Source organism: Pogona vitticeps, chromosome 2, assembly GCF_051106095.1.
Source record: "Pogona vitticeps strain Pit_001003342236 chromosome 2, PviZW2.1, whole genome shotgun sequence".
NCBI classification, from domain to species: Eukaryota; Metazoa; Chordata; class Lepidosauria; order Squamata; family Agamidae; genus Pogona; species Pogona vitticeps.
In genome coordinates this window covers 135,833,003-135,845,944 of record NC_135784.1, presented here as the reverse complement: position 1 = coordinate 135,845,944, position 12,942 = coordinate 135,833,003, and the positions used below count along the sequence as shown (strand labels likewise).

Genomic DNA, 12,942 nt, shown 5'->3' with positions numbered 1-12,942 from the left:
TTACAAAATGAGCACTATTAATCTGTGTATACTGTCCTGGAAGCTGGCTGGATATCTCAGTGACTTGCCTATTTGGCTGTGGAGTCAACATTTGGGAATTAAATTTTCAACAGTGCCTCTTGAGAGGAAAGCTAGTCTATAAAGATATACAGATCTTCCACCTTACTCATTCTTTAGACTTGCTAAAGATCATTAAATTAACAGAAAAACACACTGATATTCAAGTGAAGAATTCATTGTATATTTATTATTCACAGTTAATTACTATCTACCAAATGCTGCTGCTGAGTTAAAGGATTACGTACATAGGCCTGTTTTTTTTATTTAAACATTGATTTTAATATATATATACACACAACACATTATGTCTGCAAGGCTGCATGATATACACCAATTCCAAAATAAGAAAACAATCAAATGGTCCAAGTGTAGAATGCCATAGATTCCTTTTCCAATCATTTTAAAAAGAAGAAAGTAGGTGGAGGGGGGAGAGAAAGACAGCTAGTGAGGATCAGGTAAGAAATTAACTCACTACAGGATAGCTTTTGTTTTGTTTCCATTTGCTGGGAGAAACATAAATGTAAGGCAGAGTCCATTTTAGGAATACTGTAACACATTTGCAACACCTAGTATAAAAAGGCACCTGCCAACACACGGATTTCTCCATCTGGATGGAAGAGGAGATCTCTGCGGTAGCTTTGGGATCTGTTGTTGGAATGAACATTGCAACCATGTGGCTCAGCAAAAGAAAATAAGGTGAGTATTGGCACAAGAGCTCTGCAGGTTGTTCTTCCCTGTCTTGAGTCTAATCTATTCATAAGACCATGAATAGTGTGAAATTAATTTTTATCAGGGGACATCAGGTTGAAATACAATCGCTCACACAGCCTGCTGTGAACTTGGGAGGAAGAGATGTGGCTCCTGCGACTATGATACTGCTGGCATGAAGAGAGAATGAAACCTGCTGGCGAATAAAAATACCAATTCCCCCCCCTTTTTTTGGGGGGGAGAACTAGTCATGGACTGTGAGCCAGCCAACTATACAGGAGAACTGGACTGTTTATCACCAAGCATCATGTTCAAATATTTCTAAGACATTAAGTATAATTAAGCACAATGTCTTGAAGCCTCCCTGTAATAGAGAAACTATGGATTTCACAGGACATCCCAGAATAGTCAATCTTCACCATATGGCAGCTTGAGACAATATGCCACATTTTTCATAGTGATGCGATAATCTTTCTTTCTCAAGGCCCCCTGGCCACAGGTTCTAGCCCTGCATCATACAGAGAAACCTACGCCTTTCCTCACCTAGTAAAGAATATCAAATGCTTATACACATTTTAAAGTTCCCCTTCGTTTATGGAGATCTTTGTATTTAATAAAGCTGCAACCCTCCCATTCAACTTCTTAAATATTTACATAAAAGCAGGAAAATATGAAAGCTCTTTACTGTCCTTTTTATTGAAAAAAAAAACAGAAAATGAGGGAAAGGCACTAATGGAAAAGTTGAAGAATGTGCTCAACCACACACTTAAATTAAAAAAAAGCTATCATGGTTAATAAGAACATGATCTGGCTGAAGGATAGGGTTTCTCAGAACAGCCCTGCAACCTGTGGGGGGAATTAAAGCCATCTTCCTTCTCCTCTGGAGCTGCTGGGATTTCAGATGGAAGGAAACAAGAAAATTAGGACCCTGTCTTACCCAGGCAGAATACTGAAGGCAAAAGCAGAATTGGCATGTGTGCAATATTTTTCAGTTGGCTAATAAATCTGGCTCCTTTTTCAGTCCCTTCATGAACACTGTTCGCATTAACAACACACACCAGCAGAGCTTCCCCCTTTTTCGTTGAATGGCATAGTACAGACTTCATATAGATTATAATGTCATGCACTGATAAACTGCTCTGTCAGAGTCAGGGGAGAAAGGACATGTGAGCAAAAGGCCCACCCACCCAGAAAACCAAGGAAATCTGTTAATATCTATTTTAATTTAAAAGGTAAGGTTTGGCGCACAAATTGGACCCTTCTCCTGTCCCCTTCCCACAAAGTTCCATACTGAGTGAATAAAAGTATCTCCCCTCATGCAAAGAGGGTGACTCAGATTTTATGGCCTGATGACTGGAGATCACTGGCTGCTGTTAGATTCTGAATGTGTACTTTACTGTTTTCTCTTTTTTTCCTTAAATAATCTTTAATAATTTGCTCTAGATGTTCCGATTCACTGGGGTCACATAGTTGCGTGGAAACATGCCTGTCTGTCCGTGGCAGGCTCCCTTCCACCAGTTGGGATCAGAATTGTCAATGACCTGGATATAGTCTCCACGGCGGAAGCCCAGCTCACCTTCCTCTTGAGGGTCAAAATCAAAAAGAGCCTGAACATATGTAGGTTGCTGCAAAGTAGGAGGGAAACAAACAAACCAAGGGTGAGATATTAGTGCTCAAAACATTTCCGGCAATCTCATTTTAAGAAGACTGTGTTTTACAGAACTGACATTTCTACAGATAATACAGAACTCAATAAATTATCCTTTGTGAAACTGGTTCTGGGCCCAGTTTTGATAGGGAAACTGGTTCGTCCACTTGCCAGAAGTGTAGAAGCGTCTATCCATCAATATCTGAAATTTGAAATATAGCTTGTAGAATTAGACAAGTTGATGTTGCCTGAAATTATTGTAACAGTGAAAAGACTTTTACCTTGATATCCAGATGAAGTCTGATATGATTATTAATGCTTACTGGTTTCATTTTTGAATTAACGGTTAATTGGGATAAATACTGGCTGTGATGACCACAACCTTCTGATTTTTTTCCAGGAAGGTCTATAAAGTTCTGTAGGACTCTTAGGGGAGGATCAAGTATTAGTTTACCCAATCTGACAAATCTGCTTATTCTCCTTGACCTTCATCCTATACAACCAAGGTATTATTCAGGATATGCTGCTAGGACTGGCACACTGTTATTCAGTGGCTCCACTTCTATTTTGATGCTTCAATACAGAACATGGTGCTGGGAGACAACTGCTTGACCACATGGGCATTCGTAAAATGAGATTCCTCAGGGTCTTGAAGACTGTTTCATGTGTATATAAAACGGCTGACTGAGGTGATCCGGAAATTCTGAGTCAGGAGGCATGAGATTTTTGGATTTGTTTCTACTAAAGCTGCCAGAATTCAGCAGGAATTTCCCCAGCTGGAATTCTGGTAGTTTCAGTTAAAAAAAATTAATAAATCCAGGGTCTCAGCGGAGTTTCAGGATATACACCTGTTGTTTGTTAAGGCTTTCTCTACAACATAGAGAAGGACATAGATGGAGCTTTCTGGGCTCCATGGGAATGGCAAAGCATTACAGGAACATTGTTCATTAGGCACTGCAGAGCTCCCTCAAAAAACCTCCAGCCTGGTCATCAGTATGTTGTATATTTTCTCTTTTGGACAGATCTCCCAAAAAACCCTGAGGCAGCAGAAGTGCTCAACTGATGTGTGAGATCAATAATGGAATGCAGAAGGCTCAGTAAATTGACGTGCAGTTCCTCTAAGATGGGGGCTCTTTGGGGAGATAATTCATCTATGATGCTCAATCTCTTCTGGATAGGGCTGCACTCTTCTTAAACAACCTGGTTTTCAGTACGATGGCTGCTGGCAAATTAACATTATCTGTCAGATTAAAATAGTCTGTACATGCAATGCTTTCCATTAAGTGATCTCTATATGCCCGCTGTGATTCTCCCAGACAGAGAATGCCTGGCCATAGTTATTCATTCTTTCATATCCCTGAGATTAGTTCACTGCAAGAGAGAAACCTTTGAAAGCTTTTCAGAAACTCCAGAATGTCACTATGAAATGCAGCATTGTTTGCTATTTAGATTACTAAACAGGGAACAGTTACAGGGACCAATATCTAAACAGCGAATCAGTATCCAAATATCCAATACAGTGCCACCAGTTCCATCGCACAGGCTGACAGTCCATGTTGTGGACACAATGTGAAATGCTGGCTGTTACCGTTGAGATTCTAAATGCCTTGGGAAGCATGGATCTGAATGACTGCCTTCTCCTTCATGAATCTGTCCATGTCTTCCACTTTCATCTTCACCATTTGAAAACAGGTGCCGTACTCAGTGATGAGTGCCTTTTTGATCACAGCATGTCATATGCAGAATGACCTTCCCCATGGATTGTGCTAAGTTTGGCATTTTTGTGGTGCCTGCCAAAGACTTATTTAAATGTATTAAAGATACTTTCATCTTTTATACTTTAATCCACTGAAGTATTCCAATATACTGAGCGGTTTTCAGCATGAACACAAGCAAATGGAAGCTTGTGCATGGAAATTTATCAATCTGAGTCCAATGCAACCTTCCAAAAACCCCTTCTGACTGTTGGCAACTATGTGGAATAGGATACAGGGTGAAGTTTTTATTTTACTTTTATGTGAGTGTTCACATCTGGTTTTGTCTGCTTACTGTTACTGACCAAATGTCTGCTGCTCTGTTACTTTAAATACTGAAAAACACTGTATATATTTTATTGTGTTATCTGGAAGCTTCATAGTAAACCATAGGTTATACATTTCTTAAATTATCATCCTTTGCCAGGTTAACTCTTCCTAAGGGTGCAAGAACTATATGTATTACTTCAAAGAGTAAACACAACTTTGCACGATTCTTCAATTTATCATAAAATATTACAACGCATTTAAGATGTAGACTGAATGTTATGATCTCTCACCTGAGGCACCTGCTCAATGTCTCGAAGGAATATCTGTTGATTTCTAGAGACAGAAGTTGATCTGTGGTAGTCTACTAACTCATTCAAAGAATTAAACTTTACCACCCAGAGGAAGTACTTGCCAGCCCCATCTCGAAGCACCTTAAAGTGCTGCACATCATTTCCAAATCTAAGGAGAGAGAGAGAGAGAATATGTTAGATTTATTTATTCCTCAAACTATTATGCCAGATTCATGATAGGTAATGCATAAAGTCCCATGGCATAGTGATTAAACTGCAGTACTGCAGTCAAGTTTCTGCTCGAAACCTCAGTTTGATCCTAAAGGGTTCAAGTAGCTGGATCAAGGTTGACTCAGCCTTCTAGTCTTCTGAGGTTGGTAATATGAATATCCAGCTCCTGAGGGAGTGGGAGTTATTATTTTCATAATTAGGTTGTAAACCCAACCCCCCGAGAGTGCTCTAGCACTATGAGGCGGCATGTAAGTCGAAACAACAATATTTTAGTTGTACATACATATGGCTAACAGTACATATGCCAATTATCTACAAATAAGAATTTAAGGGACTCTCAAACAGCAGGTGGCAGTACTCTGCTAGAAGAAAGTGAGTGTCCATGGTGATCTATGCTAATAAACACACATTAGTTTTGCAGTAAAGGTGCAAAATATTGACATAAAAATTCAGTTGATCTCTTGGTTGACTGTTTTCAACACTTGCGGCTCTCATAATAGGTGTACCAAAGTCCTACCTATTAAAATGAATGAGAAAACTTTTTTAAAGATGAAAAACACTCAACAGCAGAAGTAAAAGACAACAAGCAAGCTGTTCAGTACGTATTCCTGCATCACTGCTTGACAACCATTCAGACTATCTTTATATCTTATTAAATGTAAGGCATTGCTAACTGTGGGCCAAAAGATTCATGTGTGTGGAAGGGCTAGGTTTTGTGATAGAAACCAATCATACAAATAAGGAGAACAACTGAAACACGTTTGATTTGTCTGAGATTTGAGTGAAAAACCTGTTTCTCAGCCAGTGGTAACATTAATGCTCACTTGACAGAGAGAGAGAAATCTCCAGGGGCACTCTCACTCTCCCTAATGAGGAAGGCACCATCGTGTCTCTGTTTGCCCAACATCTCCTCAGCCTTTGCTCTGGGGATCTTCCCAAAAAACCACCTGTGAAAACAGAGAATTGAAAATTAAGTTCTGTTTAAACCTATGGAAAAGGTTTGAATCAGTCCACAGCTAGGACAACCATCTGACTAGATACTATCAGTTGAATTGTACACTGAAGTTATACTTTAATTTTTTTTCAGAATCCTCAAATTAAGCAAAGAAATGGGATTACCTAATGCAGAAACTCTAGTATTATTGTATTGCAGCACAGGATGTAATAAACATATACCACTTCATAAGAAAAAACAAAAAAACACAATCTGATCTGTTCATTTCTCTCATACACCATATCTGTCCAAGTGACTATATTGCAATTTCCAAAGCTTTCATCGATTCCACCATAGGAAAAGATAGAGTTCCAATAGCATAATTTTAGCTGCTGCTATGAGATTCATAATTAATAAGTTACAGATCCTTGTCGTTATAGCAGGAATCCACTAAACTAGGAGCCATACTTAAACGGATAATGAACAATCCATTTGTTGGGGATGGAAGGACCACATTAAGCCATCTTAAATACTTGGAGCTGATGCGGTGCAGTGCCTCAAGTCTGAGCTGTGCTTCGGAGAACACCTGATTCAAATCTTATCTCCGCCATAAATTCACTGAGTGGCCTTAGACAAATTTCTCCCTTCAACCACAATCCCCATTCTAGATTGCAAGAGGAGTTCAATAAACTGACTTCCCTTACAAAGTTTTTTTAAGGACTGCAACTAGAGGATGCACATGAAGCACAGCAAACACCTGAAAACTCTGTATAAATGTTAAGGTGCCAATAGCAAATTTCCCTCTGCTCCTTCCACTGGAAAATGAACTCATTATACTTGTTAGGAGTGGGGGGTGGAATCTAACTCTTATTGGAGACAATGGGAAGCAAACAAGATTGGTGGACTGACTCCCAGCATTATGTCACCAAAAGACCTGCATCTGTTCACCCTCCAGTTCCATTTTTGCCTGCCAGACAGCATAAGAAATGCTACAAAACCGACTTTGTTTCTACATTTACTGCATAATATGGCTCATTCTTTAAAAGGCAGACCAAACTTCTATATTAGCGATTCAAACACAAGAAGAGTGATATGATACGTAGGTTCCAAAACTGATGTCCAGTATGTGGATCTCTGCGTGCATTTTGGAGGATCCGATCTTGTTTTCCCAAGGAGAAGCAGCCAGCATAGTTCTATTCAGGCGTGAAGGTTAGGGTTAAACCTGAACATGTGAAGAGAGTCTTGCCTCATGTTGTTGTTTGCTTCACATACAGAGCGGAAGTCTTAACAGATCAGCATCTTGTACACTTGCAGCCTCTCCAAACAATTCAGAACACTGAAAACCAGGCTTTCCAATTCCACAGAGAGGGTACTGGCACAGAAGACACTGCCCTTTTTAGACTAACACTCTCATGAGCAACAAGGGAGACAGTAAGAATCATTTGCCTCTTTTCCACACATTCAGGTTAAATCCTAGCTACAACGCTTGAGCAGGGCTCACATCAGATCACAAATTATTCTTCATGTCTATTGAGACATAGATATTTTAAGCAATGAGTTTACTGTAAGGGAAACGAACTGGAAACTATTCTTTAAGAAAGCCTGTATGAGCATGGAGATCTGGGGCTAACCGCCAGCTGCTAGCAAAGTCCTAGTGCTCCCTTTCTGTATATAACTGCCCTAGGTTTTTGGTTTAGGAACACAGAAATGGCTTAGGATGGAAAATAGAAATCACAATTTCAGCCATTCACCACCAAGAAACCGGTGAATATGTTTGTAGTTGATCACTATAAAACTATATAATGAAGAGGTCATGTTGTTTCACATTCAGGATGTGAAGCATGTCAGCAGAATGTAATTTTAGGCATGCTTCCATACTGCTGAAGCCAGACAATTCAAAACCACATAGTGCTCCTTTATCAATGGGCAAAGCAAATTATTCAAACGTCAAAGGTTACACACTATGTTAGATGCATGATTTGAGTCTGATTTTAGTGTTGATTTTCTTTATAATTTTAGTGTATTTGTTTGATTCTTTTAAATATTTGTATTAAAGATGGGGGTATTTGTATATGAATACCCCCGCGCAGCTGGACTTAACGAGGGGCCGCTCGTCCTTCCAATCACTCCCAGAGCTACTCTCTCTTCCTGCTGGGCTAGTAAATGCCTTGCTGAGGTTTTTTTTCCCCTGGGCTTTCTTTTTGTCTCCTGACCACATGGCCTGGGAGTGGGGCCTAGGGGTGGGACTTTCTGCTTTAAAAGAGCGTGTCCCAGGACCCTGGACCCTTTTCCCTAGGAAGCTGGGCTGAGGGTGAAGGCCAGGTCTGTTTGCATGGATGCCTTGCTGAGGTTTTTTTTTTTCCTGGGCTTTCTTTTTGTCTCCTCACCACATGGCCTCGGGGTGGGGAGCGTGTCCCAGGACCGTGCGCCATTAGGCGCGCAAAATTCTCAAATTCTATCTCTGGCCTTAATATGGTAAATAGGAAAGCCAATTAGATTTGCATAAGCCTGGGAGACAGGAAAGTTTTAAGTGACAGATCATACTTTTGCACTATTAAAGATCAGGCCGGGTAGGTGGGGCTCGTCAGCCATGGAAGGCAGCCCATCTAGGAGAAGGAAAACTCCAATTTCAAACCTCCACTGTCTTGTGGCTATATCCACTCATGGAAAAGGCTTCAGGAGCTAACCTCGAGGCAAAATCCAGAGCTGGAGTCCCGAAGGCAGCTCGTGTCGTTCTGCCAACTCCTGCGACGTTGCTGGAACCAGTCGTATTGGCTCTTGCCTTTCCATTGGACCATTTCAGCAATGTGGAGAGGGGGGATCTGCTGCTTGGGTAACAGCCTATCCTCCATATTACCTTACCCGGGCTTCATGCTCTGGAGAGGACACTCCTCGATTCAGAGCATGTTACCATAGTCTCTCGAGACTGAAGGATGCCTATGCCAGTAAATCAGCAGCCATGCAGGGAGAATCATCCTCCCTCTCACTGCCTGGAGTGGCCAGGCGAGCAGGAAGAGAGCGGAGCTCCGGGAGTGACTGGAAGGATGAGCGGGGCTGCTGCCGACGGCGCACGGGTGAGTGGACAGGCCAGCTGCAGGGGCCGGCCCCTTGTTAAGCCCAGCTGCGCAAGTATATTTGTATTTGTATACGAATATGAATACCCCCATCTCTAATCTGTAAAATTACTGTTTTTAGCTTTTAAATACTGTACTATTTTTTAATCATCTAAGCCACCTTGGGTCCTTTTAAAGGAGAAAGGCAGGGTGAAAATATTTCAAACAAACAAACAAACAAACAAATGAGAACTGCTGGATAGCTCAGTAGTTTAGATATCTGGCTATAGAGCTAGAGATTAAGAGTTTGATTTCCAACCGTGCCTTTCTGAAAGGGGCTGGACTTGATGATTCATAGGGTCTCTTCCAGCTCTGCAGTTCTAAGATTATAAAGGGATGGGAAAATTTTGTTTTAGGCTCAGTTTTAAAACATGGGGGCTCTCTATTGTCAAAGCCAATTTGCAATGTCTTTGATAACCAAATGTACAATAAGACAAAGAGTACACCTATAGTAGCCTAAAGCTTAACAATAAGCCAATGTCTCCCATTTCTAACATGAAACAGTTCTCTGTCAACATCATTGTGCTTTCTTTAATGTACCTACAGCTTTACAAGATCATCCTATTCATATTAGTTTTTGGAATTAAGCAAGATAATGGCAGGAGAAAATTATCTACTTGCTATGTTTTAGTCTACTTTCAAGAGCAATTTCCAATAAATCTAAAACAACATGTACATTATTTATTCTATTTATTTAAAATATTTTTACCCTGCCTTTCTCCTTAAAAGGACCCAAGATGGCTTTCATAATTAAAAAGACAATGTTTAAAAGCTAAAAACAGTTAAATTTAATTCTATTAAAAAGAATTAAACAAGTATTATATTAAAAATGGTAAATAAAATCAATACAGGCGGCCATAACCTGCACAATGGATACAAGAGGAGTCTATAAACAGCAGTTTGTTTCTACATTAGTCTCTCAAATTTATATAATCCAATCCAGACCTATGGTATTGTAAGTTGTGGAAGCAATAATACCACGGTTAGAATGAGTGTTAAAATGTGATACACCTCAATTCTTCCGGTGTAGCACTTAATTGTGCAACTACTGTGCTGCAATTATGATCAGACCATCCTTCAGTCTTGCGAGACTATGGTAACGTGCTCTGAATAGAGGACTTGGAACAGTGTCTAGTGTGGCTGAGAAGGCCAATTTGAGAGTGACAATCCCTTCCACACTGAACACAAATACAATCCGTCCCGTCCAGTTGCAATTAGTACATTAATTAATTCAGGTTTTAGTGAATGAATCTGTGCATACTCATTTTAATTGTCAAGGGCAGATTTAAAAGCTAGTGGAGACCTAGACACATTAAATATATATTGTTTAACAGGACATCACAATGATAAACTTTTTTAAAAAATGGATTCTACTGAGTTAAAGAGAAAGGGAAAAAAATTATTAAAAGATGACCAATAATAACAGCTTATAGCCAGGATCCAACAGGGTATTTCTGCTGACAGAACTACTACTGTTAGCAGAAAGAACCAGAAGGGGACAATTCCCCTTCTGCCCTGCAGTCCTGTTGCATCTCCAGGACTTCGTCTAGACAGCTGAAAAGCCCTCCAGAACATGAGTTCAGGCAATAAAAATGGCTATGGGAGAAGAAGGAAAGAAATAATTCATACCATAACTGCTAGCGTTGTGTCTACTAATGCCTTGTAATCTGTCATGAAGTTGAAACTGACTTATAGTGACCCCAATAGGGCTTTTAGGGTAAGTAAGATATTTCAAAGGGACGTGGTGGCACTGTGGGCTAAACCGCAGAAGCCTGTGCTGCAGGGTCAGAAGACCAAGCAGTCGTAAGATTGAATCCACGCAACGGAGTGAGCTCCCATCGCTTATCCCAGCTCCTGCCAACCTAGCAGTTCGAAAGCATATAAAAATGCAAGTAGATAGATAGGGACCACCTCGGTGGGAAGGTAATGGCCTTCCGTGTCTAAGTTGCACTGGCCATGTGACCACGGAAGATTGTCTTCGGACAAAACGCTGGCTCTATGGCTTGGAAACGGGGATGAGCACCACCCCCTAGAGTCGAACACGACTGGACAAAAATTTTCAAGGGGAACCTTTACCTTTACCTTTTAAGATATTTCAGGAGTGGTTTTACCAGTCCTGTGTCCCCAGTGAGTTTCCATGGCTGAGTGGACATTCAAGCCCAGCCTTCCTGAGTCCTAGTTTGTCATTCTATCCACCACACTGGGTATCCTACATTTACTAAATTTGCTACATTTCATTCAGTGGCTTGAGTCCTGTTGAGGTAAATTATGCCACAGATCTCCAGTAATGTTTCAGGAAATTAAAAGCTTCTCATGCCCTCTGCCAGGATCCAGGGATCGCTGGGGACCCCTTCCTTCAGAAACTGTGGATTAGGGTAGGGAATTATTTAAAGATGGAAAATTATAGCTGCTGATCTCAGTCCTGCTGTGTTTCTGACTTTAACTTGTTCCCTACTCCCTTCTGTGACTCATGAAGGTTTATAAAGTGAAGGGGATCCATAGGGGTCCATGAAGCCTGATGGCAGGGAGAGGAACCTTTGCATTTCCTGAAACGGCCACAGCTGATGACAGCACCAGAGACTTGCAGCGTAACTGACACCAACTGGGCTCCAACCAACGTCTCAAAAAACTTTTACTGAGATTTTAGAAAAATACAGATTGTTTTCTAGGTACTTTTGGATGCAGTTATCATTTACTATGCAGCATTAGTAATTATTCTTCTCTTCTATTTCTGCCAGATTATGCTCTCTCCCCACTCTTCTCTTTCTGACCTTTCCCCCAGTTTGGAATGGCACTGAAAACAAAAATCCCACCTTGAAAGCTTCTTCTTCCCTTTGACTGCTATTTTCTACAAAAATAAAGAATACAGGGAATCACTGGAGAAGCATACATAGATCAATAGGGAGTGTGTCTGCATGCCTCCAGGCATTGAGTGTTTTTCCCCCTACAGAATGGATCTATGAAATCCTTCAAAAGAAAATAGTTCTGGTTTAACATCTTTCTGCCTCTCCTGCTCTGTAACTGCACTGAAATGATTTAGGGAGAAGAGAAAGTTTAACTAGAGTACCGGTAATCTCTACATAAGATATTAATAGGGCAGGAGAGAATCAATTAATTGACAAAGATCTGAGTAGTATGGAAAGAAATGGAATGGCCTTTCTTTATTCGTATCAGAGCATTGCATAATTAAAAATCATGGATGCACAGGAAATATAGGCAAAATCAAAAAATATAAAGACAATCAGACTATTTTTGACCAGAAGTGGTCAGAGCTTGAGATGGGTGCAGAAACTGTCCCTCGACGTCAACGGCCTTCCCAGGAGTTGGCATCCATTAAATGGGCAGGTTCTGTTCTGTTACAGCGCAATGCTTCTGGAAGGGAAGCATCTGCTGGCTGCACACTGTTGCCCAGGGGACATAGAATGAGCCTCCCCCGAAAGGGAAGGGAGGCCAGAACAAAGAAAGCAGGACAGTCTGCTGTTAGGATGAAGTCCCTGACCTCTGAGAAAATGTGGCTTTTAAGAGAGAGAAAAAAGGTTGTTAACCTTCAATTTAAAAGTTGCTATAGATTTTATCTTATCTTATCTAGGGACTGCCCCTTAGACCACTTGTATGCTGAAGACTTCTACAGGGCCTTACTATCAGTTACTCAGTTATCTAGTTCATTTTCAGTGCTGCATTTTTATCTTACAATACTTCATGAGTTTCAACTTCTTTTTATGCTATCAGCCTCCTGAGAATTTATTGTTATAGGGCACTCTATAAATAACATATTGCTGATTCAGCTCTGCGCTTTGCAGTGCCTGATTGTGGGTGCCAGGGGCTGGGAGTTTGAATCCTCACCATGTCTCCCAAGAGCAAAGATCACTCAGTTGTGGTTGACAGAGTTACATGTCCTGCCACGTGCTCAGAGTGGGGCAAGCTACACAGTGCC

General features: G+C 40.8%; 1 protein-coding gene across 2 annotated transcripts in view; it reads right to left on the bottom strand.

Moving 5' to 3' along the window:
- Positions 1 to 219: 219 nt before the first annotated feature.
- GRB2 (growth factor receptor bound protein 2) overlaps positions 220 to 12,942 on the bottom strand; it is a 73,002-nt gene continuing 60,279 nt past the window's right edge. For both annotated transcript variants that reach the window (XM_072990555.2, XM_078386050.1), the window contains exons 4-6: positions 5,786 to 5,908; positions 4,731 to 4,899; positions 220 to 2,393 (exon numbers count right to left, since the gene is read on the bottom strand). In XM_072990555.2, coding sequence (XP_072846656.1) covers positions 2,208 to 2,393; positions 4,731 to 4,899; positions 5,786 to 5,908 — 478 coding nt within the window. In that variant the 3' untranslated portion in view covers positions 220 to 2,207. The remainder of the gene's footprint in view (positions 2,394 to 4,730; positions 4,900 to 5,785; positions 5,909 to 12,942) is intronic.